Source organism: Leptonychotes weddellii, chromosome 3 (genome assembly GCF_054177405.1).
Source record: "Leptonychotes weddellii isolate Sample4059 chromosome 3, ASM5417740v2, whole genome shotgun sequence".
Classification (NCBI taxonomy): domain Eukaryota; kingdom Metazoa; phylum Chordata; class Mammalia; order Carnivora; family Phocidae; genus Leptonychotes; species Leptonychotes weddellii.
In genome coordinates, this window is record NC_138371.1 from 7668685 (window position 1) to 7688764 (window position 20080).

General features: G+C 50.8%; 2 protein-coding genes across 3 annotated transcripts in view; both read right to left on the reverse strand.

The window, feature by feature from the left end:
• The window catches only part of PSMD1 (proteasome 26S subunit, non-ATPase 1), a 75102-nt gene extending 74126 nt beyond the window's left edge, over positions 1 to 976 (reverse strand). The window contains exon 1 of the mRNA XM_081815296.1: positions 817 to 976. Coding sequence (XP_081671422.1) covers positions 817 to 832 — 16 coding nt within the window. The 5' untranslated portion in view covers positions 833 to 976. The remainder of the gene's footprint in view (positions 1 to 816) is intronic.
• Positions 977 to 8962: 7986 nt separating this feature from the next.
• C3H2orf72 (chromosome 3 C2orf72 homolog) lies at positions 8963 to 16875 on the reverse strand. 2 transcript variants are annotated; one of them, XM_081813418.1, is made up of 4 exons: positions 16258 to 16875; positions 14921 to 15031; positions 11767 to 11802; positions 11529 to 11617 (listed from the first exon to the last, which is right to left on the reverse strand). In XM_081813418.1, the coding sequence occupies exons 1-3, from the start codon at positions 16847 to 16849 to the stop codon at positions 11798 to 11800; spliced, it is 708 nt and encodes a 235-aa protein (XP_081669544.1). In that variant the 5' UTR covers positions 16850 to 16875; the 3' UTR covers positions 11529 to 11617; positions 11767 to 11797. The 2 variants fall into 2 exon arrangements, with proteins under 2 accessions (XP_030885034.2, XP_081669544.1); XM_031029174.2 differs by lacking the exon at positions 11767 to 11802 and having other exon boundaries at positions 8963 to 11617.
• Between the last annotated feature and the right edge of the window lie 3205 nt (positions 16876 to 20080).

A 20080-nucleotide genomic window follows, 5' to 3' on the forward strand; every position in this document is an offset into this window, starting at 1 on the left:
GGCTGTGCACAGCTATATGCAAATCAGTCTGTAGCGGGGGATGGCGGGGGGGGGGGGGCTTAAAAAATCTCCACTGGATCTTTACAGCTTATCCCATTTCAAATGTCATTACCCGAATCTACATATGCAATGGTTAGGTGTATGAAACCTGCTCCGCACACCCATGAATTCTTTCTTCAATGCAGAGTATGTACGGAGCACCTAGCCTCCCAACCATAGATAGATGATCAGTATAATGCAGTCTCCGGGTGCTGTCTTCACCGAACACAAACGTTCTCTGGGCGCTTGCACTGAATACTCTTGGAATAGCCCCAGAAACAACCCGCCTCAAATGTAATTTCAGGTTTGACTCCAAGGAGAACGGAGCTGGAGCCAGATCCAGAGCACTTCTGTTGTAGTTAGGCTGCCTTACCGGCCGACCGCACAGGGAGGCCGTCCCATCCTAACCACCTGCGAGGAAGCGCTGGGATCACACGGCCCCACAGGGCCAACTTCGGGAGGGACAGAACCGAGGAAGCCCCCCTCCCCGGGGTCGGAGAAGGGCCCAAGAAGCCCCTCGGGTCCGGGCAAGGGGTGTGACTGGGGAGGGATGCCCAGGCGGACGACCCGGCGCGATTCCCCCGAGCCCGAGGTCTTCGTCGGGCCCTCACAGAGGCCGGACCAGACTGCCAGCCCCCGGGCCGGGGGTGGGCCGTGGGCAGCGAGGGGCCGCGCAGGCCGGCGCTCCGCCGGGAGGTGCCCAGTCACCGGCCCTGACTCAGCTAAAAGCCGGCGTGGCGGCTCCTCCCTTTCGGCGCCGGCAGCGATCGCACTCACCAGCTGAAGTGATCATGGCTGCGTCCCGCACGCGCCCGCCCGCTCGCTCGCCGTCCCGGCCGCGCCGTGTATCTGTCACCTCCGGGCCCGTCCGCTCCGCCGCGCCTCCTCTCTCCCCCGGTGCGGTGCTCAGTCAGTAGCCTCCTCAGGCCGCCGGCTCGCTCCTCTTCCAGGACCCCGCCCGCCCCGGGGCTGCCCGCCGCTCCGCCTGCCGCTCGGCGTGAATTCGCCCCACGGCCTGCGGTTTTCTGCGCCGCCACCGCCACCCTGGCCCCCGCGAAAGGGTGCACGGTCCATGTTTTCTCTGACCCTCTTCGAGGTTCAGCGCTCCCGCTGAGGCGCGGACACTACTGGGCACCTGCGATCAGGCTTCATAATAGCCACCCCCAGAGGGAGGCCCCCATTATCACCCGCCATTGCTCAGAGAAAGGGTGTTGCGGGCAGGTGCTCGTGGTGCTCGCAGCGCCACCTGCTGCTTCGGCGGTCTCTCTGTACCATTCCCCGCGCGCTCGCCAGCCAAACCTTCGGGGGTAGGAGCAAGGCAAAGAGCGTTTTCTTAGAAAAGTAAGTTCAAAGTTTTTAAAAAACAGAACCCATCTCAAAAGAAATCCTCACAGAAATGTTTTATTGTCATAATGAATCCCTAAGTAATCACTGGTTTATAATAAAATTGAACAATGAGAATTTTTGTTTTACATTTGGAATAGTTCATACCGTATGGTGTTTAAAAGAAGTGTAAAAAGATATACAGTGAGGGGCGCCTGGGTGGCTCAATCGGTTAAGCATCTGCGGCTCAGGTCATGATCCCAGAGTCCTGGGATCAGCCCCACCGCTCCCTGCTCAGCGGGGAGTCGGCTTCTCCCTCTCCCTCTGCTTCTCTCTGGCACTTGTGGTATGTATGTATGTATGTATGTATGTATGTATGTATGTATAAATAAATAAATAAACAAATAAATAAAATCTTCTAAAAAATGATATACAGTGAAAGTGTTCCATAGGAAAAAAGAGCTTCCAATTCTTGCCTTCCACTGGTCTAGTTCTTCTTCCCCCCCACAGCAACAGGTTCTTGGTTTTCCTTTTTTTTTTCTCCTAAAGATTTTATTTATTTATTTGAGAGAGAGACAGCACTAGAGAGAGTGAGCACGAGTGGGAGGGAAGGACAGAGGGAGAGGGAGAAGCAGGCTCCCCACTCAGTGGGGAGCTCTATATAGGGCTTGATCCCAGGACCCCAGAATTGTGACCTGAGCTGAAGGCAGATGCCCAACCGACTGAGCCACCCAGGCACCCCTCTTGGTTTTTGATACGTCTAATTTGAAATGGCAGTTGTGATGGCCATTTGCAGTGGTACACCAGCTTCAATAGCCTGTTTACTTCAATAGACAATACTGAGAAAGACTTGAAGATTAGAGACAGATGGTGGCATTTTTAAGCCACTAGCCTTTGCACCATCAAGCTATTCATCGATTGGATAGCAATTACTAAAGATTATTTCTGAAAAATAAAGATTATTTCTGAGGCCTTATCAAAACAGTGCAACCTACTGGCGCAAGCAATATTTTGTGGTTGAATTAAAATTTGGTTGATAACACATTGGAGTGAATGTGTGAATTTTTTAAATTGTATTCTAAAGCTAAGGTTGTTAAAATATATCAAATATAATTATTAAACACTTCTGAAGAACCTATAGCTCAGACTGAAAGGCACTGCCCTGGGAGGTGTGCAAAAAAAAATAAACAGATATGTGGGAGTATCATTTCATAGAGACACTTTGTCCAATCCCTCATATGAAGACACCTGTATGCCCGAAACTTCTAGAGAATTCGCACATGATAACAGGTGATGGAAATGAGTGGAGCAGGCAGAGTGTAAGGAAATACTAGATCAGCAGGATGGTGAGTGGCGACTAAGTGTCAGGGAGGCAGGAGGGGATGGTGGTGACAGTGCCAAAATGAAGAATGAGGGCCCCACTGAAAGAGCAGTGGCTACTTCTTCTCTTGCCGTGTTGCTGGGCAAAACTGTAGGACTACTGGGGCGCCTGGGTGGCTCAGTCAGTTAAGCATCTGACTCTTGATTTTGGCTCAGGTCATGATGTCAGGATTGTGAGATAGAGCCCTGCATCAGGTTGCTTGAGATTCTCCCTCTCCCTTCGCCCCTCTCCCACCAGCTGGCTCTAAAAAAAAAAAAAAAAAAAATAGTAGGACTACTGTTGTGAAAGCTTATGATTTTTTCCAAGAAAAGTCAGAAGTCAGAATTTCATGTGGAATCTTCTGAATTTTAAATGGTGGTAACTTGGGTGAAATGGGTAAAGGTGGTCAAAAGGTATAAACTTCCAGTTAGAAGATAAATAGGTCTGTTCATCTGAAGCTAATGTATAATTGTGTGTTATAACTATACTCCAATTAAAAAAAAAAGTCCTGGGGATATAATGTACAGCATGGTGACTACAGTTAATATCATATTTATATATAAAAGTTGCTAAGAGAGAAAGTCTTAAAAGTTCTTTTTTTTTTTTTTAAAGATTTTATTTATTTATCTGACAGAGAGATAGGGAGAGCAGGAACACAAGCAGGGGGAGTGGGAGAGGGAAAAGCAGGCTTCCTGCGGACCAGCGAGCTCGATGCGGGGCTCGATCCCAGGGCCCTGGGATCATGACCTGAGACAAAGGCAGACGCTTAATGATTGAGCCACCCAGGCACCCCTTAAAATTTCTTTTTTTTTAAAGATTTTAGAATTTATTTTAGAGAGAGAGCACATGAGCACATGAAAAGGTGGGGGAGGGGCAGAGGGAGAGGGAGAGAGAATCTCAAGCAGACTCCCCACTGAGTGCAGAGCTGACCCTCCTTGGGGCTCAATCCCATGATCCCAAGATCATGAACTGAGCTGAAATCAAGAGTCTGCTGCTTAGGGATGCCTGGGCGGCTCAGCTGTTAAGCGTCTGCCTTCGGCTCAGGTCATGATCCCAGGATCCTGGGATCGAGCCCTGCATCGGGCTCCCTGCTCAGTGGGAAGCCTGCTTCTCCCTCTCCCACTCCCCCTGCTTGTGTTCCCTCTCTCGCTGCGTCTCTCTCTGTCAAATAAATAAAATCTTAAAAAAAAGTCTGCTGCTTAACCAACTGAGCCACCCAGGTGCCCCAAGTCTTAAAAGTTCTAATCACAAGAAAAAAAATTGTAGTGATTCAGTCAGTGATGGATGTTAACTAAACTTATTGTGGTAATCATTTTCCAATATATACATATACCAAGTCACTGTGTTGTACACCTAAAACCAACACAATGTATGTATCAATTATATCTCAATAAAAAAATGAATATTGGGTGATCGAGCCCTGTGTCAGGCTCTGCACTGGGCGTGGAGCCTGCTTAAGATTCTCTCTCTTTGGGGCGCCTGGGTGGCTCAGTTGGTTAAGTGACTGCCTTCGGCTCAGGTCATGATCCTGGAGTCCCAGAATCGAGTCCCGCATTAGGCTCCCTGCTCAGTGGAGTCTGCTTCTCCCTCTGACCCTCCCCCCTCTCATGCTCCTTCTCTCTCTCAAATAAATAAATAAAATCTTAAAAAAAAAAAAAGATTCTCTCTCTTCCTCTCCCCCTGCCCCTCCCCCTGCTTCACGCACTCTCAATCTCTCTCTAAAATAAATAAATAAATAAATAAATAAATAAATAAATAAATAAATAAATAAGTGTTGGCAATTAATTCAAAATGTTTTAAAACAAGAGAAGGCCAGTTGCCACGTCTGCTCTTCAAAGAGAAGACAATCTCTATGGGAGGACGATCATGTCTCTGGTTTGGATACTGTGCTTTTAACTTCCACAAAGCCCCATGGGAACGCTATGGGGGGCCCCTCTCTTCTTGTGGATTCTGCTCTTCCACCTGGATGGCTGTTCCAGGCCTGAGGCTTCTTCCTCTTCATTTAATCGTGTACTCTTTAGTCACAGCGATCTTTTCAAAACTCAACTCTGACCACTGCCTCCCTCATCCTGAGCTCTATTCTTATGCTTCGTTCTTCTGAGTTTCTGTCCAAAGCCTTTGTCTCGCTCCCCATTCTCCCTGTGAGAGATCAATGCCTCCATTGCTATGGACAAAATGGTGGCTCCTAAAATGTATCCTGTAGCCCCACCCTCTCTCTGGAGCACAAGACTCACACAGTTACCATACATCTCTGTTTGATACTCCTTAACTCAACAACCTCAAAGCTCCATGCATGTCTTCTGCCTTGATCTGGGTGTGGTGAAGGGCACCCACTGCTAGTGAAGCAGGGCCCCGGGGCGGGGGTGGGGGGGTGGGGACACACTTGACTGTTCCCTCCCGCTCACCTGGTCTGGACAGCTCTGGTCTACCTAATGTCTCCCCCAGCAGCCCAGCTCCCATTCCCCGGCAGTCTCAGCTCCCCCTCTTCCTTCCTGGCTGCAAGAGCTTCCAACAGCTTTGACTTCCTGCTCACCATCTCAGGATTCTCCAGTCCGTCCTTCACAGCCAGCCAGAAGCACAATCAAAAACAAGGAAGATGGGCGCCTGGGTGGCTCAGTTGGTTAAGCGACTGCCTTCGGCTCAGGTCATGATCCTGGAGTCCCTGGATCGAGTCCCGCATCGGGCTCCCTGCTTGGCAGGGAGTCTGCTTCTCCCTCTGACCCTCCCCCCTCTCATGTGCTCTCTCTCTCTCAAATAAATAAATAAAATCTTTAAAAAAACCAACCAACCAAACAAAAAAAACAAGGAAGACAAGGACTGTCTCCTCTAAGACTTTCGCCCAACCCTGCTTACCCTCAATCTTTATGTCCCAGCCCTCTGCCCTGGCAGGCCACATTCCATCCATCTGGAACCACTGCGGCTCCCAGAGTGGCCATGCAGCATGTACCTTGTTTCTGACCTTGGTACTTGCTCTTCCCTCTCCCCCCAGCTACCAAGCAGCTCCTCCTCCAGGTAGGCCTTTCTTGACCACCCCACTGTGCGTCCCCTTACAGCCCTTAGCCCACACAGCTATTGTCCTGTCTCCTTGCCCAGGTCCCAACTGGACTAGGAACTTCTCAAGGGCGCGAGCCACATCGTATTCATCTCAGCATCCCCTATAGTAACTAGCACAGTGTTAGACACACAGTAGGTGCTCAATAAATGTTTGTTGGATAAATGGATGAATGCAGGGCCAGCCAGTTATTGGCACAATGCTGGAACTCACACCTGTGTCTCTGAAGCCCTAGCCCTCTCCAAGATTTTATAATGAGATGTACTTATCTTCAAAGAAGCTTGAGGACATACCAAAATCACAGAAAGACTTCCTACCCAGAGCTCTGTTCATAAACAACTGTCTCCAAATTTAGGAGTGACGCAAAAAATCTCAAAGCCCAAACAAGGTCATCTGCGGGCTCAAACAGGTATTGGCCGGGCCGGGGCGTCTGTAGGGGTGAAGGGAGGAAACCAGAGCCGGCGCTTTCCTTGCCTGGGTGCCCACCTTCAACAGGGCTCAGGGCTAAGCTCTGCCCGGAGCATCTCCCTGGCCCGCGCGGCGCCCTCTAGTGGCCACAGCGCTCCCCGGAAGGCGGAGAACTGCGCAGGAGGCGAGCGCCCTGCGACCACCCACATCCCTCCCTCCACCCCACCCCCGCCCCCATGCCCAGCCTCCCGGCGTTTGAATCCTGGGTCTTAGGAGGGCTTGCTCCTGCCAAGAACCGGGCTTGACTGCTTTTTGAGCTGCAGCGGTCTGAGTTGATAAGGGCAGGCGTCGCCGGAGCCAGGAAACACGGGAGCAAATCCCTGCTTTGCCACTTGGCGGCGCTGTGGCCGTGTGGTCACCCAACCCCAGGCGCAGAGGGGAGCGGCCCACCTGCCTGGCAGGGCCCTTAGTGAGGGGAGGTGCTCTAGTCAGGGTGCTTGGTGGGAGGGAAACGCCTGGATGGGGCCAGAATCAACCTGGGTGGACTGAGGCACAAAAAGACCCGCAAAGCCATCTGAGATGCTGGACTCTCTTCCCCCTAGGGACAGCGTCCAGGAGGACAGCTCCCATCCTGGGCAACCGACAAGCCGATGCTGGAAGCCACAGCCGGCCCCTGGCTGGGGATCGGGGGTTGGGGGGGGGTGCGGGAAGAGCCACATCAAACCCCCAAGACAGGTCTCCTGCACGTTTCCAGTGTTCTAGACTCTGGCTTTCACATCGGGTAGCCCCTGGCAACAGGTGCTACTGAGCGCTGGAAATGCGGCTATTGCAAATCCTGGAACTGATTTTTAAATTCAATTTTATTTTATTTCATTAAAATTTAAAGACTGATGCCCAATTTAGTTATTGAGAAACTTTTAAGTACATCTGGAGCAATTTGAGATGTGAATCTCCTTTTTCAACTATGAATTTCATGAAATCTAAATACAGATCAAGTATTTTGGATAAAAATTTAGTGTCTAAATCAAGCTGTTAGTGTAAAAGTCTCATAGGATTTCAAAGATGCAAACTGTCTCATTACAAATGTGTTATATTTAAGTGGAAATAATACTATTTTGGACACACTGGGCTAAATAAAATATATTATTAAAATTAGTTCCATCTGTTTTATTTTTTTCCTAATGTGGCTACTAGAAAATCTAAACCTACATATGTGCCTGGTGTTAGATTTCTCTTAGGTGGGGCTGGTCTAGACCTACCCAGAGGTCTTGTTCCCTCTGACCTCCCATCCGGGCCTGGCCCTGTTCTCTGGTGCTGGCACAGGGCTGACCAACCCAGACTGAGGGGCAGAGGCTAACGCTGAGATCCCCTCCTGCCAGGGAGCAAGGGGCTCAGAGTGGCTGCCCTGGCAGCTAGGGGTTCTGGAATGGGCAATATCCCTGGAATGGCAGGTGGTTAGGGTAGTCAAGAGTTGGGGCAATGATCTGAGAAGCCCTCATTAACCAGTGAGGAAAAGAAGAAATGCAGGGCAGGAAGACAAGAGACCCAGTGTTCATAACCAGGACTCAAAATGCGGGCTTGGTCACAAGGACTAAGTGCCTAACTGCTCCGAATAAGTGCAGAACAGGACAGCAACAAGCCTGAATTAAGACTTAACATTGAACTCCTACCTGAGGGTCTCTGAATTTCACCAGTTAGGTGAAAGGCAAAAATTCCTGCCTTTGCAGCAGGAGTCCCGGTCAGGGAGCTCAGGGAGGAAGGCAGCCAGGGCTCTCGCCCTTGCCAAAGCCCTGGACCCACAATGGCCCCAGTGCCCGGGCCAACTTTGGACCTGAGCAATTCCACACCCTGGTCCCTTTGGAATCTCTGTGAACCACGGCATGACCCAGTGAGTAGCCTCTGATTCTGCTCCCAGTTAGGCAGCCCTAAGTATAAGGCAACCTGAGGACTCTGGCTCAGGGGGCCAAAAGCATCTGGAGAATTCATGCAGGATCCTGGTCATCCACCCTGCCTTGTACCTTGTTTCCTTTGAACTCTGAGATTACACCAGCAATGGTGTGTCTCAATCCTCGATCCACTAACACACAAGACCAGGTCAGGAGGGGGTTGTGCAGTCCGTGGGTACAAAACAAAAGGCTCTCTCCACTGCACTGGTTACGTTTGCCATCCAAACAGGACAAAGTGCAGGTCTCGCGACCACGGGGAACCAGCCCCGCAGCATGGTGCTGCTACCCTTTGAAGTTTAGACTGCTATCAGGTTAACACGGCTGTCATCGACTTTTCCCGTGAGCTTGGGTCCTGGGTTCTCTGCTGGGGATAAGAGGGGCTTGTTGAGAGCACATTGGTTTGGGGGCCTTGACCCTTGGCCTCTTTGCAAGTTTGCCCTGTTCCTGGTTTGACGACTGAAGGACTCCTCTTGCGTGGTGAGTCTTGGAGACAAATACTTTGAGAGGAGAGAAACCAAGATACAAATATTATAAAGGGCTCTCTGAGACTTAGAGAAAGGCCATTTTGTCTCGTTAAACATGCTCATATGTGCACACGAACGCACACATCCTGTTGAACACCGAGCCAAATGCTATCTTTGAAAAAATCTCTTTTCAAACATTTACTTTCCAGCTACATGTTTTCCAATCCCAGCCGACTGGGCTGTGGAGATGTCAGCAGGGCTGGAAGGCTTTCAGGCCAAACTATTCCTGAGGTTCCCACCTTTTGCCCAGGCGCCCTGCCCCCAAGGGCCCCTGTGAGGAACGCTTTATGAGAATAAAGGGAAAGATCCGTTCTGGTTTTGATAGACAGCAATGAGGTACTGTTTGGTTTTATTAGATATAAGGAATTATTGAGTCAAGTCAGAAACAGCACAACTCCTGCCATATTAGAAGGATTAATACCCACCAGCCCAGACTGTGACTTGACCGGAGGCCCTCACCAGTGGCTCCTGGTATCACTGACCTAACCCGGGGCCTCTATTCGCAGACAGGCCCACCACAATCTTCATGCCTTATAGGAGTCCTTGGGGAAGAGACCTACCACCAAGGTCATCCCTTCCGGCCTCTAACTCTTGTGTCTGCTAGAAAATACCAACTAGATTATTCCTAAAAAGATCGCACATAGCCATGTGTCAAGAAAGCCAACCGGGACCCCAGAGAATCTCAGTCCTGTGTTTCCCGGTTGCGAAGCAGAACACAAATCTCAGGAAAGACCTTCTCTCTTCAGCTAGTCACCAGAGACACTGAAAATAATGAAAAAGTTATATGTAATCCACTCTTTACCCCACAGGCTTGCAAACTCGAATGTCCACTGGGACCAGGCAGGTGGCATGTACGAGTGAAGTAAAGTAGAGAGGTGGATTAGATGGGTGGGAAGGGGGCTCCAATCAGGGGAGGGGGGTTGCAGCGAACTGGACATGATGGCATGCCCCATCCTCCACCCAGAAAGCTAGCTTTTTTATGTGCAATCTCTCAAGTTTCAAATATTGGCAACAAATACAAAAGGTTTTTAAACACAGTAGAGGCTGTGCCTTGTAACTTCTGCCTTAGAGAATTTCCTACCTTAATAAAAGCTCCCCCCCCACACCAAATAATACAACTCTGACCCAATTATTACAAAGAAATTAACAGAGAAATAGAAAAATATAGCAGCTTCGAAAACACCAGTCTCCCCATTTTAAAACAAAATCAACGGTAATTCATTGAATTCGCTCTCGTGTAGGAGGTCAGCTGGGTGTACCTATTGGTGAGACAGCTTTGCATTATTAAAACGACACCTGCTGCTAACCAACCCCAAATACGATGACACCCTGCCTGCCCTCACGCTGTCCCCATGAGGCAGAGAAGGGACAGAATTAGGCTGCTTATTATGAAGAATAAATTGAAGCACAGAGCCAGGAGGGACCCTCCTTGATATCACACAGCCCCTCAGCCACAGGTTTCCAATTCCACATTTTGGTACCAGAGATGAAAGCCGAAGTAACTATTGGAAGGTATGCAGCACCTTGTAGAACCCTGGGCAGAGAGTAGCCCAGCTGCATGTCTGCCGAGCAAATCGTGCATGAAGGAATGAATTTAGCTACTTCCCTTAGATAGTGCTTCCTACCAGGGAAAATCAGGAGCTGCTCTCGCCATTCCAAAGACTTCATTTCTCCAGGGGCAGGCGAGGAAGGCAAGGGAGTTAATGCAGAGTTCCTTCTACGAGTGAACAGATGGCTCTCCTGGCTTTTAAGGGAACATCATCAACCCTGTCTGACTCATAAACAGAGGAAAAAGGATTCAGGAACTTGGCACCTCTGGGCTGGGTCTGCTTTGACCTTGGACAAGGGCCTGAGATCGAAAGAAAGTCCCATGTCCTTGTAATCCATACTCCTACCTTTCTTGTTTGGTGCCATGAGCACTTCCCAGCATCCTTATTTTCAAAGGATTTGGCATAGGAAGTCAACGTCAACATGAAGAAAGGGAGCATGCAAAGCAGGTGGCTATCTTGGCTCTGACCCAATAGGCCCCCAGGGCAGCAGTGTAGTCTTTATGCTGGGAGCCAAGGTCTCAGGAAGCCCAACCCTCTCTGCTGGGGGCGGGGGTCACACACTTCCTAGAATTTCACAGGGAAAAGGGATTGGCTCATCCAGTTTCTCGAAGGAGCCATGATGGGCAATTTGGGTGGAACAAGTCTTTGCTGTTGGAGATTGTCCCGTATGTTGTGAGAAACGCACTAAGTGCCAGGGGCACCTCATAGTCACAGTAACCACCCCCCCCTCAAAACACACTCTCACACTCACCCACACAAGTTTCTATTGCTGCCTGGAACGGCAGCCTAGCTCTTGGTTGAGAGCCCCTGGGCTTGTGTTTGAGAAACACAAACACTTGTCTGTTTCACAAACACAAGCCCCTAAAAGTTCAATGACATGTCCAAGGCCACCCCCCCTCCCCGATCTGATGACTTCTGGTCCAGAGTCCTTTCCAGATGCACTTGAAATGATGGATGCTAATGCAAACACACCATGGGCTGCCACAGAACCATAGACCCTCAAAGAAGACAGCCATCTGTCCCAGTGAGTAGGAAAACTGAAGTACAGAAAGACCAAATAACCTCACTGTGATCAGAGAGTGAGCAAATGTGAGGTGGGGGGCAGGTTCCAGGAAAATAAGTTTTCCTAGCTGGTTCAACGCAGCAGTCCCCTTACAGGTGGGGCCTTTGAAGCTACCACCATTCCAAGGTCAACATGGAGGCAAGGGGGCTCAGCGAGAAGGAGCCAGTCCCCAGCGTGCAGGTTAGAGCGCGGGTAGCCCAGCCGTCCAGCCCTCATCTCGAATCTCCAACGGGATCTGCAGGAGTATGGACCAGTCCATCACAGGCTCTCGGCCCCTTCCCGGGGTCCTCACAGTCTCCGTTGGGACATATGGCTGTCAGTACCAGCTTCTCCTCAGGGTCCTGGAGGTGATCTGGAACACAAGAGAAGGAATCACCCAACCAGAAGGTCAAGTTTAAGAGTGAGTAAGCCAGGAATGAAAGGGGAGGAAGTTGGCCCCAGTAAATATCTACTTAAAAACCACAGTATAATACATATCGAGAACCTTAAAAATGTACATACCCTTTGACCCAGCAATTCCACTTCTAGGATTTTATCCTAAGGAAATAATTAGGAATAATTAGTGGAACTGCCATCTTGCTACCAGCCCAAGGATGAAATGACACGGAGGGTGGCCCAGTGGAGAGAAGGAATGAACCTGGGTCCTCAATGGGGTCACTGGGCCCCAGAATCAATCAGCTCTGAAGCTGACTCTACCTGTAGACTATCTTTTAGGTGAGATACTGAATGCTCTTGCTGTTATCTATGTCAGCTTGAGTCATGGTTTCTCTACCTGCAGCTGAAAGCATCCTAAGCTATTTGATGTCCAAAGAAGAGACTGGTTGAGTTAACCATGGCTCACCCACATGATGCGATACAGGCATTAAAAATGATGCATAATCCCTGCTGAGCAGGGAGTCTGCTTCTTCCTCTCCCTCTGCTCCTAGTTCCTGCTCATGCAGTCTCTTGCTCAAGTAAATAAATAAAATCTTAAAAAAAAAAGCATAAAATTCCATAGAACTAAACACACACACACACACACAGACACACACACAAATACAAGTGAAACTGGGGGAATCTTAGTAAGATCTGTGGATTGTTTCAATGCCAATATTCCAGTTGTGATATTATCCTATAGTTTTGCAAGATGCTACCAGTGGGAGAAACTGGGCCAAGCGTACACAGGATCTCTCTGTATGATTTCTTACAACTGCATGTGAATCTACAATTACTTACCATTCCCCTGGAAGAGAAAAGAGGTTACTGATAATGTAATTACTGCCATGGAATATTGCACACTCACAATCTGTTATTGTGAAGGAAGCAGATTCCAAAAGAGTACGTATAAATGTCTGTCTGTATAATCTCATATTTATTATGTATAAATGCATATGCATAGTCTATGAATGCAATTTTAATTTTAATACATTCACTTCTACATGAGATTAAATAATTTGTTATATGATACAGGGATGCCTGGCTGGCTTAGTCCGAAGAGCATTCAGTTCTTTTTTTTTTTTTTTTAAGATTTTATTTATTTATTTGTCAGAGAGAGAGATGGGGCAGAAGCAGGGGGAGAGGTGGGCAGAGGGAGAGGCAGGCTCCCTGCTGAGCAAGAACCTCGATGCTGGACTTGATCGATGCTGGACTTGATCACAGGACCCTGAGATTGTGACCTGAGGTGAAGGCAGATGCTTAACCGACTGAGCCACCCAGGCTACCCGAGCATGCAACTCTTGATCTCGGGGTCGTGAGTTTGAGCCCCACGTGGGGTGTAGAGATTAAATAAATAAAACTTTAAAAAAATTGTTATATGCTACAGAGAGGGGAGTTATCCAAGATTTATGTAAAATTATTTATGATTCCTTTGCTTTATTATTTTTTCCCTTTGGTTTCCAGAAATATCCAAAATGACGATGGAGAGACTGAAGTTAGCATTTTTGCAATGGAATGCTTTAAATACCTGATGCATTTGGTAGATGATTCATGTATTATATAGAAGCGCATTTATTACAATTTAAATAGCACAAGGAGATATACAGCTAGGTAGACAGACAGATGGGCAGAATGGTCTATGCCAAAATACAGATGATAATTACTTTTGAGGGATGGGAGTAAGCAAATGATTTTCATACTTGTTTTCCTTTCTCAAATTTTTTGAGCTTTCACCCGTGATAGGCAGAATTCTAAGACAACCCTTAAGATTTCCACCCCTCGGTGTACTCATCCTGTATAATCACCTCCTTTCAGTGCAGGTGGAATCTGTGACTAGGATGGGATGGTCACTCCCTTGATCAGGGCACCATAGAGGACAACAGTGTGAGTTCCTCCTGTGGTTGAGTGACATAATCGGAGACCAGAAAAGTCTCCTGCTACTTGAAGCAGCAGCTGCTGTGTTGGAGAGACGTGTAGAGGGATGGCTGTCAGAGCTGAGAAGGGCCCCAGCTGACGGCCACCAAGAAGGCAGCAGAGAAGTGAATTCTGCCCACAACCACGTGAGTGCGAAGGACTTAGGCTCCAGAAAGGAATGCAGCCTGGCCAACCCTCTGATGCGGCTTAGTGAGGCCCTGCCCAGACTCCTGACCCATGGAAATCGTGAAGAATTAATGCGTGTTGTTTTAAGCCCCCGAGTTTGTGGTAACGTCTTACATGCTGAAGGAAGGCTGACACCTCGCCTAATGATTTTTTCAAACGTAAGGGACACAAGAAAAGTGTGTTTTAAACCACTGCGCATTGTTTCTGTAACAGAGCGTGCTGTTGGGTACACGTTGGGGCTGTGGGACACATACATTCAGCTGCTTACAACTTACTCCCCCAGTACTTTCTAGCTCTCTCACAACAGCCTCAGCAGGTGCTCCTGTGGACTTCGAAGAACTGTGTTTCCCCCCCTTCTCCCTTTAGCGGCCTGAGGATCCTACCCTAGAAAAGGCTTCTGGCTAAGTTCCTTCCTCTTCATTCCCAAACTGCCAGTGTTGGGTCCAGGCTGCCGATTGTCCCTCCTAGGACTAGACAGTCCCCTCCTAACTGGCTCTGCCTCTAGTCTCTCCCTGCTCCACAGTCTTGTCACCTCTCCAAAACGCCCCTAATCTGGACACCCCTGCTCAGAAATGGTCAGCAGCTCACTATTTCTGAGAGACTTGGGTCTAGGGTCCCGATTTGGTCCCAGCTCTCCTCCTCAGCCCTCCCAGTCTCCTGTACCTCACTGCCCCCCACCCACACTCCTAACAGGGGCTCCTTTTCTGAGCATGACATCATACCCTCAAGCCTTCGTTCATACTGCTTCCTCTCCAAGGCTTCCCATTTCTGCCTAGGACAATCTCTAACCCTTAGCTCTGATGTCATGTGTTCCTGATGCTCCCTGGATCCTCAGGGGAAGATGGAATGCATCTGGCTCCAAGCACCCCACCGTGCATATGGCAGACACCTGCCTTCCAGCCCTGCCCACACCAACTGCATTCATTATGAGAGATCCATGGGGCTAGGGCCCTACTGGGGGGCCCATGTGCCTGTTGCCCGGTGGCAGGAGCACCTCACATGACTCACCTCCATGCTCTGCACATGGCAAATGCTCCACGGATGTTGGTCAACTCTATCCCTCAGGTCCCTGTGTGCACAGGACCAACCCCATAATCCCAAGCACCTGGCCCTCAGAAGGCCAGGAAGACAGCACACTCACCCTGAGCTGGGTCACCGGGGGAGGTGGCATCTGGATCCTTCCCCCGGCTCCAGGGACCCCAGGAAAAGCACGCCAGCAGTGCCGGGAGGCCCGGTCTCTCCCAGGGTCCTGCTGTTAGGAAGAACACAAAGTCCCAGATGCCGCAGGTGAGCATGTTTGACAGGACTGAGATTTTCTGTTCGGCAAACCAAGAGCCTCAATTATCAACTGCCCTAGTTTCAACCGTTTGATTAAAAAAACAAAGATTCTGGGGGCGCCTGGGTGGCTCAGTCGTTAAGCGGCTGCCTTCAGCTCGGGTCATGATCCCGGAGTCCTGGGATCGAGCCCCACATTGGGCTCCGTGCTCAGCTGGGAAGCCTGCTTCTCCCTCTCCCACTCCCCCTGCTTGTGTTCCCGCTCTCGCTGTCTGTCTCTGTCAAAAAAAAAAAAAAAAAAAAAAGATTCTGGGGCGCCTGGGTGGCTCAGCTGGTTAAGTGTCTGCTTTCGGCTCAGGTCACGGTCTCAGGGTCCTGGGATCGAGCCCCAACTCTTTAGCAAGAAGGGAAGGCTGGAGGGCTTGGAGGGCAGCAGGTGCTGGGAAGGTGGGGGCAGGAAGGGATCTGGGAGTGCAAAGAACAATCCTGCAACCCTCAGCTTTGCCAGATCCAGCTATACTTAGTGTATTTTAATCCTGAGACCCTTAAAAGCTCTTGTAAAACCTTCCGTACCGGATGCTGATGGCGGTAGTTACCCAGGCTGGGAAAAGACCCTCACTCCCCTCCCTACGCTTCAGGAGAACGTGGAAAGAAACGCAGCAGTGGGTGCACAACCAGAGTGCGTAGCCAAGAAGGATTAGAAAATTCCGGGCCCTCAGTCCCCACACCCTTTCCCCACACTCAGAGTCTTGGCATCTATTCCTATGACCCCATGGCGCATCCCTAGCTGCACAGGGTCCTAGAAGCTCCTGGCACCGCCAAACCCCCGGTCCCAGTTCTGTTCCCCTTTCCACCTTGAAACTTGGGCCTCCTGAGGCTTTCTCACCTCCTCTCCCTCCCCCCCAGCTCCCAGCCGAGTCCAACCCTCTCTCCACCAACTTTCCTGCCTTGAGCTGGTCTGCTCGGCTTTCCCAAGCCCCTGCGTCTCTTATGCTCTCTGGATCCTTCGGAACAGACTGGACCCCGTGCCCAGGGCCCGCTCCACGCTAGCTGGAAGGCCTAGCGCTAGGCACCTCCCCTCTCTGGGCCTCAGTTTACTGTGGTGCACAAGGAGTGAAGCTGACCCAAAGAGTTTCAACTTGGGGGCCTCCCCCCGACCCCAGCCGCCCACCGCCCGCGCCCTCCCGGGCCTCGTAGTCTCACCTGGTCGCGCGGGCCCGGCGGCTTGTAGCGCCCTGCAGGCGGCCGCCTGGACGGCCAGGCTGGAGGCCGGGTGGCCTGGGCAGTAGGCGGCCGCCTGCACCGGGCCCCCCGCCTGGCGGCCGAACACTGCGCGCAGCAGCGACTCCAGGAGCCGCAACCCCGGCGCCACCGCGTCCTCGGGCCCGGCGTCGGCCACCAGCACCCCGACCAGCGCCGCCCCGGCCCGCCGGCGGCCGCGCACGTCCCGCAGCATCTCCCGCAAGCGGCGCCGCGGCTCGCGGGCGGTCAGCGAGGACGCGCGGCACAGCACGAAGACGAGCGGCGAGCGGATGGCGCGCGCCCCCGCCGTCCCGGGCGCCCTCTGCGCCTCCGGCGCCCCGGCCCCCGCGCCGCCCGCCTTGCCGGCGGCTTGCTCGGGAGGGAACACGGCCCGGGCGAAGTCCCGCAGCAGCGCGCGGCTCTGCTCGCGCTCCCACAGCTCGCCCACCAGCAGCACCTGCCCGCGGCCGCCCGCCGCCTCCACCAGCGCCTGGAAGGGCGGCTGTGCCGGGCGCGCGGGCCGCGCCGCCAGTTCCTCCAGCTCGCGCTCCATGCTCGTCGCCGCGCGTCCTCTGCGGCCGCCCGGGCCCGGCGGCGCCGGCTGCGCGCCTCTCGGGGCGCCGGCGCTGGGGCCCGGGAGGACACGCCCCCGAGGGCCAAGCCCCGCCCGACTCCCGGCCCGCGGGCCGGGCGCGGCTGGGCGGGGGCCTGGGGCTTTCCCCGCAAGCGCCCTGAGGGTGGCTCCTCCCGCAGACCTTGTGGCGGACGCGGGGACACCGGCCGTCCATCCGTTCGTCCATCCATCTATCCATCCATCCATGCGCCGGTTCCGTCATCCATTCAACAAACACTTGTTGAGCACCTACTAGGTGCAGGGCAGCCAAAGGTGAAGGAAGACAGAAACTTACCATGTGAACAAGTTAGGTCGGTTTGAGACCCGGAGCAGATACTCCTGGGGAGTCCGTGTAGTTTGGGGACCACAACTTCTTGCGGGGGGCGGGGGGCTGCCTCTAACTGTGCTGCTTTGGAGTGTTGGTGGGAGGCACCGGAAAAGGGAATGCAGAGAAGGGGGTCGGGAGGTGAGAAAAGAGGGGAAGCAGGGATTCCTTCTCTTAACTTCTGACACTTAATTCACCTTTTGGGCTTTCAGCATTTAACAAAGGCTAATCGAGGGCTCATTATTTCCACAAATACTTATTACCCTGGGCACTGGGGGGTGAAAACCAAGAAGACAGCATTACTCCCTGTAGAGCAGAAAACTTAGGAAGGCAGATGTGGGCACTGATGGTGCTCGGATCTGGGGTGGGGGTGGTGTAGGGGGTGACAAGAGGATGTCAGTAGGCCAGGTTAGAAGCAGAGATGGGTTTCCTTTAAGTCTAAGGGTCTAGGTCAGCTTCGTCCAGTGGAACATTCTTTGATGATGACAATGTTTTATATTATCTATACTGTCCAATGCAGTAGCCACAAGCCACATGTGACTATTATTACTTGAAATCTGGCTAGTGCAACTGAGGAGCTGAATTTTACATGTGATTTAATGTTAATTAAATGTAAATAACTGCATGCGGTTCATGCCTGCAGCATTGGACCAAGCTGGTCAAAGCTCTTTACTTCCACTTTGTTATACACTGTATAGACCAAAGACCCCTTTGGGTCCAGAGCATGTTCATGCTCAGCGTCTCCTTCTCCATATAACCCCTAATCCGCTCTTCAGTTACCCTATTCCCTGTCCCGTATAATTATGCTGAAATGTCTCCTCTTAGAGAATTTGTATGTCCATTCAATAGAACACACCTTTTTTGAGCACCTACTGGGTGCAAGCAATGGGGATTGGAAGATGTAGAAGCAGCTCTGCTTTAAGTCTAATTATCCAGCAGTTGTTTTAGCCAATGTTGGAGTAAGGACCCCGTATCTTTGTTGCGAGTCTAGTTAATATAAACCTCTTCCCTCTGTGTACTGTCTTTGCTCAGGGCAGAGATCCAGGGGCTTGGGTAGGAAAAGCCCCAGATTTGGAGCAAGAAGCCCTGAGCCAGAATCAGGGTTGGGTTCTAACACCAGCTCTCATCTTGTATTTATTGAACATCTCTGCCATGTACCGTGCCCAGTGCTGAGGAGACAGCTGGGAACAGGCCAAATTCCTGCCTTCATGGAGGGGCTGTTCTAGGGAGCGCTGGGAGAGAGAGAGAGAAAAACAAACAAACAAACAAATAAACACATAAATAACTGCTTCAGTTGGTGATCGGTACTATGAGAAAAGTGATGCATGGCTGACAAAATGGTCACATACTGGAGATGCTGACCCCTTCCTGTGGGTACAATCCTGAAGATGCCACAGAAGCAAGAGGGACCTTGATGAGGATTAAGAAAGAAATGTAAAAACCATGAGAACCTGCCCCCTCCCCCCCATCCTACTTCCTTGGAGGCAGCAGGGGGTTGGGTCATGGAGTGTGGGAAGGAAAGGGTAGCCCCTGCAACATGAGGGCTGGGTGCTGTAGAAGGGGATAGGTTGAGTGAATGTCTTGTAAGGAATGTATACTTTTCTCTGCCTACATTGACTTGGATAGATCATTGCCCAGCCCCAGCCCCCACCCCCCAGCCCCAGCCTTATGGCCGTCACTGCCATGATGCTCTGAGGCAGAAAATAGTTGTGCTAGTCAGGAATGGTAATATCAGGCTGGGGTTAGAAGCATAGAACAACGACCAGACCTGGCAGCCCCTAGCAGTCCTGGTCCTTCTTCCCCCCTGCTTGGGTCAGGGCATTCCAACCACATGACCTAGCTCATGAAAAGAGTAGTGGCCAGGGGAGAGTGCCCAGAAGTTCCCTGAGAAAGGTGCCTGGTAAGTTTTGGGGGGTCAGAGGCACCTGGGGGGTAACCAAATTTACATTGTAATGCCAGAGGCAATTACCCCGTCCCCACCCCCCCACCCCCATCCCGTTCTTTGAGCACCCCAGGAGGAAACAAGGTAGAATTTAGGCTTGAGCCTCTTTTAAGGTAGCCAAGGTAGCTGATATCCAGGAGACCATCAATCACTCAGAAAAGTAATCAGAAATCTGGAAAGTTTAAGACAGCAGATTTACAATACCTGAATTAAGATTCATTTCAGATGCTAATAACACAGACTCCAAACACAATGAAAGTTTATTTTTCCCTTTTGTAGAAGTGTGGAGGTGGACCGTTCATGGCTGATAGAGTAACTTTGTATTACCAGTTCTTTGAGGGCTCAGGTTTCAATCCAGATCACTATTCCCCCATCTCATCGTCATAATCCAAACTGGCAGTGAAAGCGCCAGCCATCACATCTGTATTCCAGGCACCTGGATAGCAGAGGGCTGAGGAAGGAACAAAAATCAGATTGCCTTCAGATTTCTTAACAGCAACACTGGATTTAAGATGATAGTTGAATACTATTTTTAAAGTATTGCAGAGAAAGAACTTTGAACCAAGATTTTGATTTCTGGCTAAATTATCAGGTATTTTTTTTTTTATTTTATTTTTTCAAAATTATCAGGTATTTAAAGGATCAGAAGGTGTCTCATATAGAGCCCCTCTTTGAAAACACTGTTGCAGGAAGCATTCCAGCAAGAAAAGAACGAAATACAGGCGTGCCCAACAAGAGTTAAGAGGGATTCAGTCGCTTGTTTGAATCACTGTTGTCTATGAAAGGGTGCAGTGCGGAGTCGGCAGAGCACAGCCTGGATACATACAAGCTGCAGAGGTGACAGAGCCGGGGCGGGGTGGGGGGGGTCCTCCCGAGTGAATGGAAAGGGAACTGACCCCATCTA

What these genes read in the sequence shown, in the direction of transcription:
- C3H2orf72 (XM_031029174.2), bottom strand. Translation starts at nt 16,849, where the DNA reads ATGGAGCGCGAGCTGGAGGAACTGGCGGCGCGGCCCGCGCGCCCGGCA. An exon ending in CGCCGGGCCCGCGCGACCAG is followed by an intron (nt 15,032 to 16,257) that starts GTGAGACTACGA and finishes TCTTCCTAACAG; the next exon opens with CAGGACCCTGGGAGAGACCG. An exon ending in CCCCGGTGACCCAGCTCAGG is followed by an intron (nt 11,618 to 14,920) that starts GTGAGTGTGCTG and finishes CTTGTGTTCCAG; the next exon opens with ATCACCTCCAGGACCCTGAG.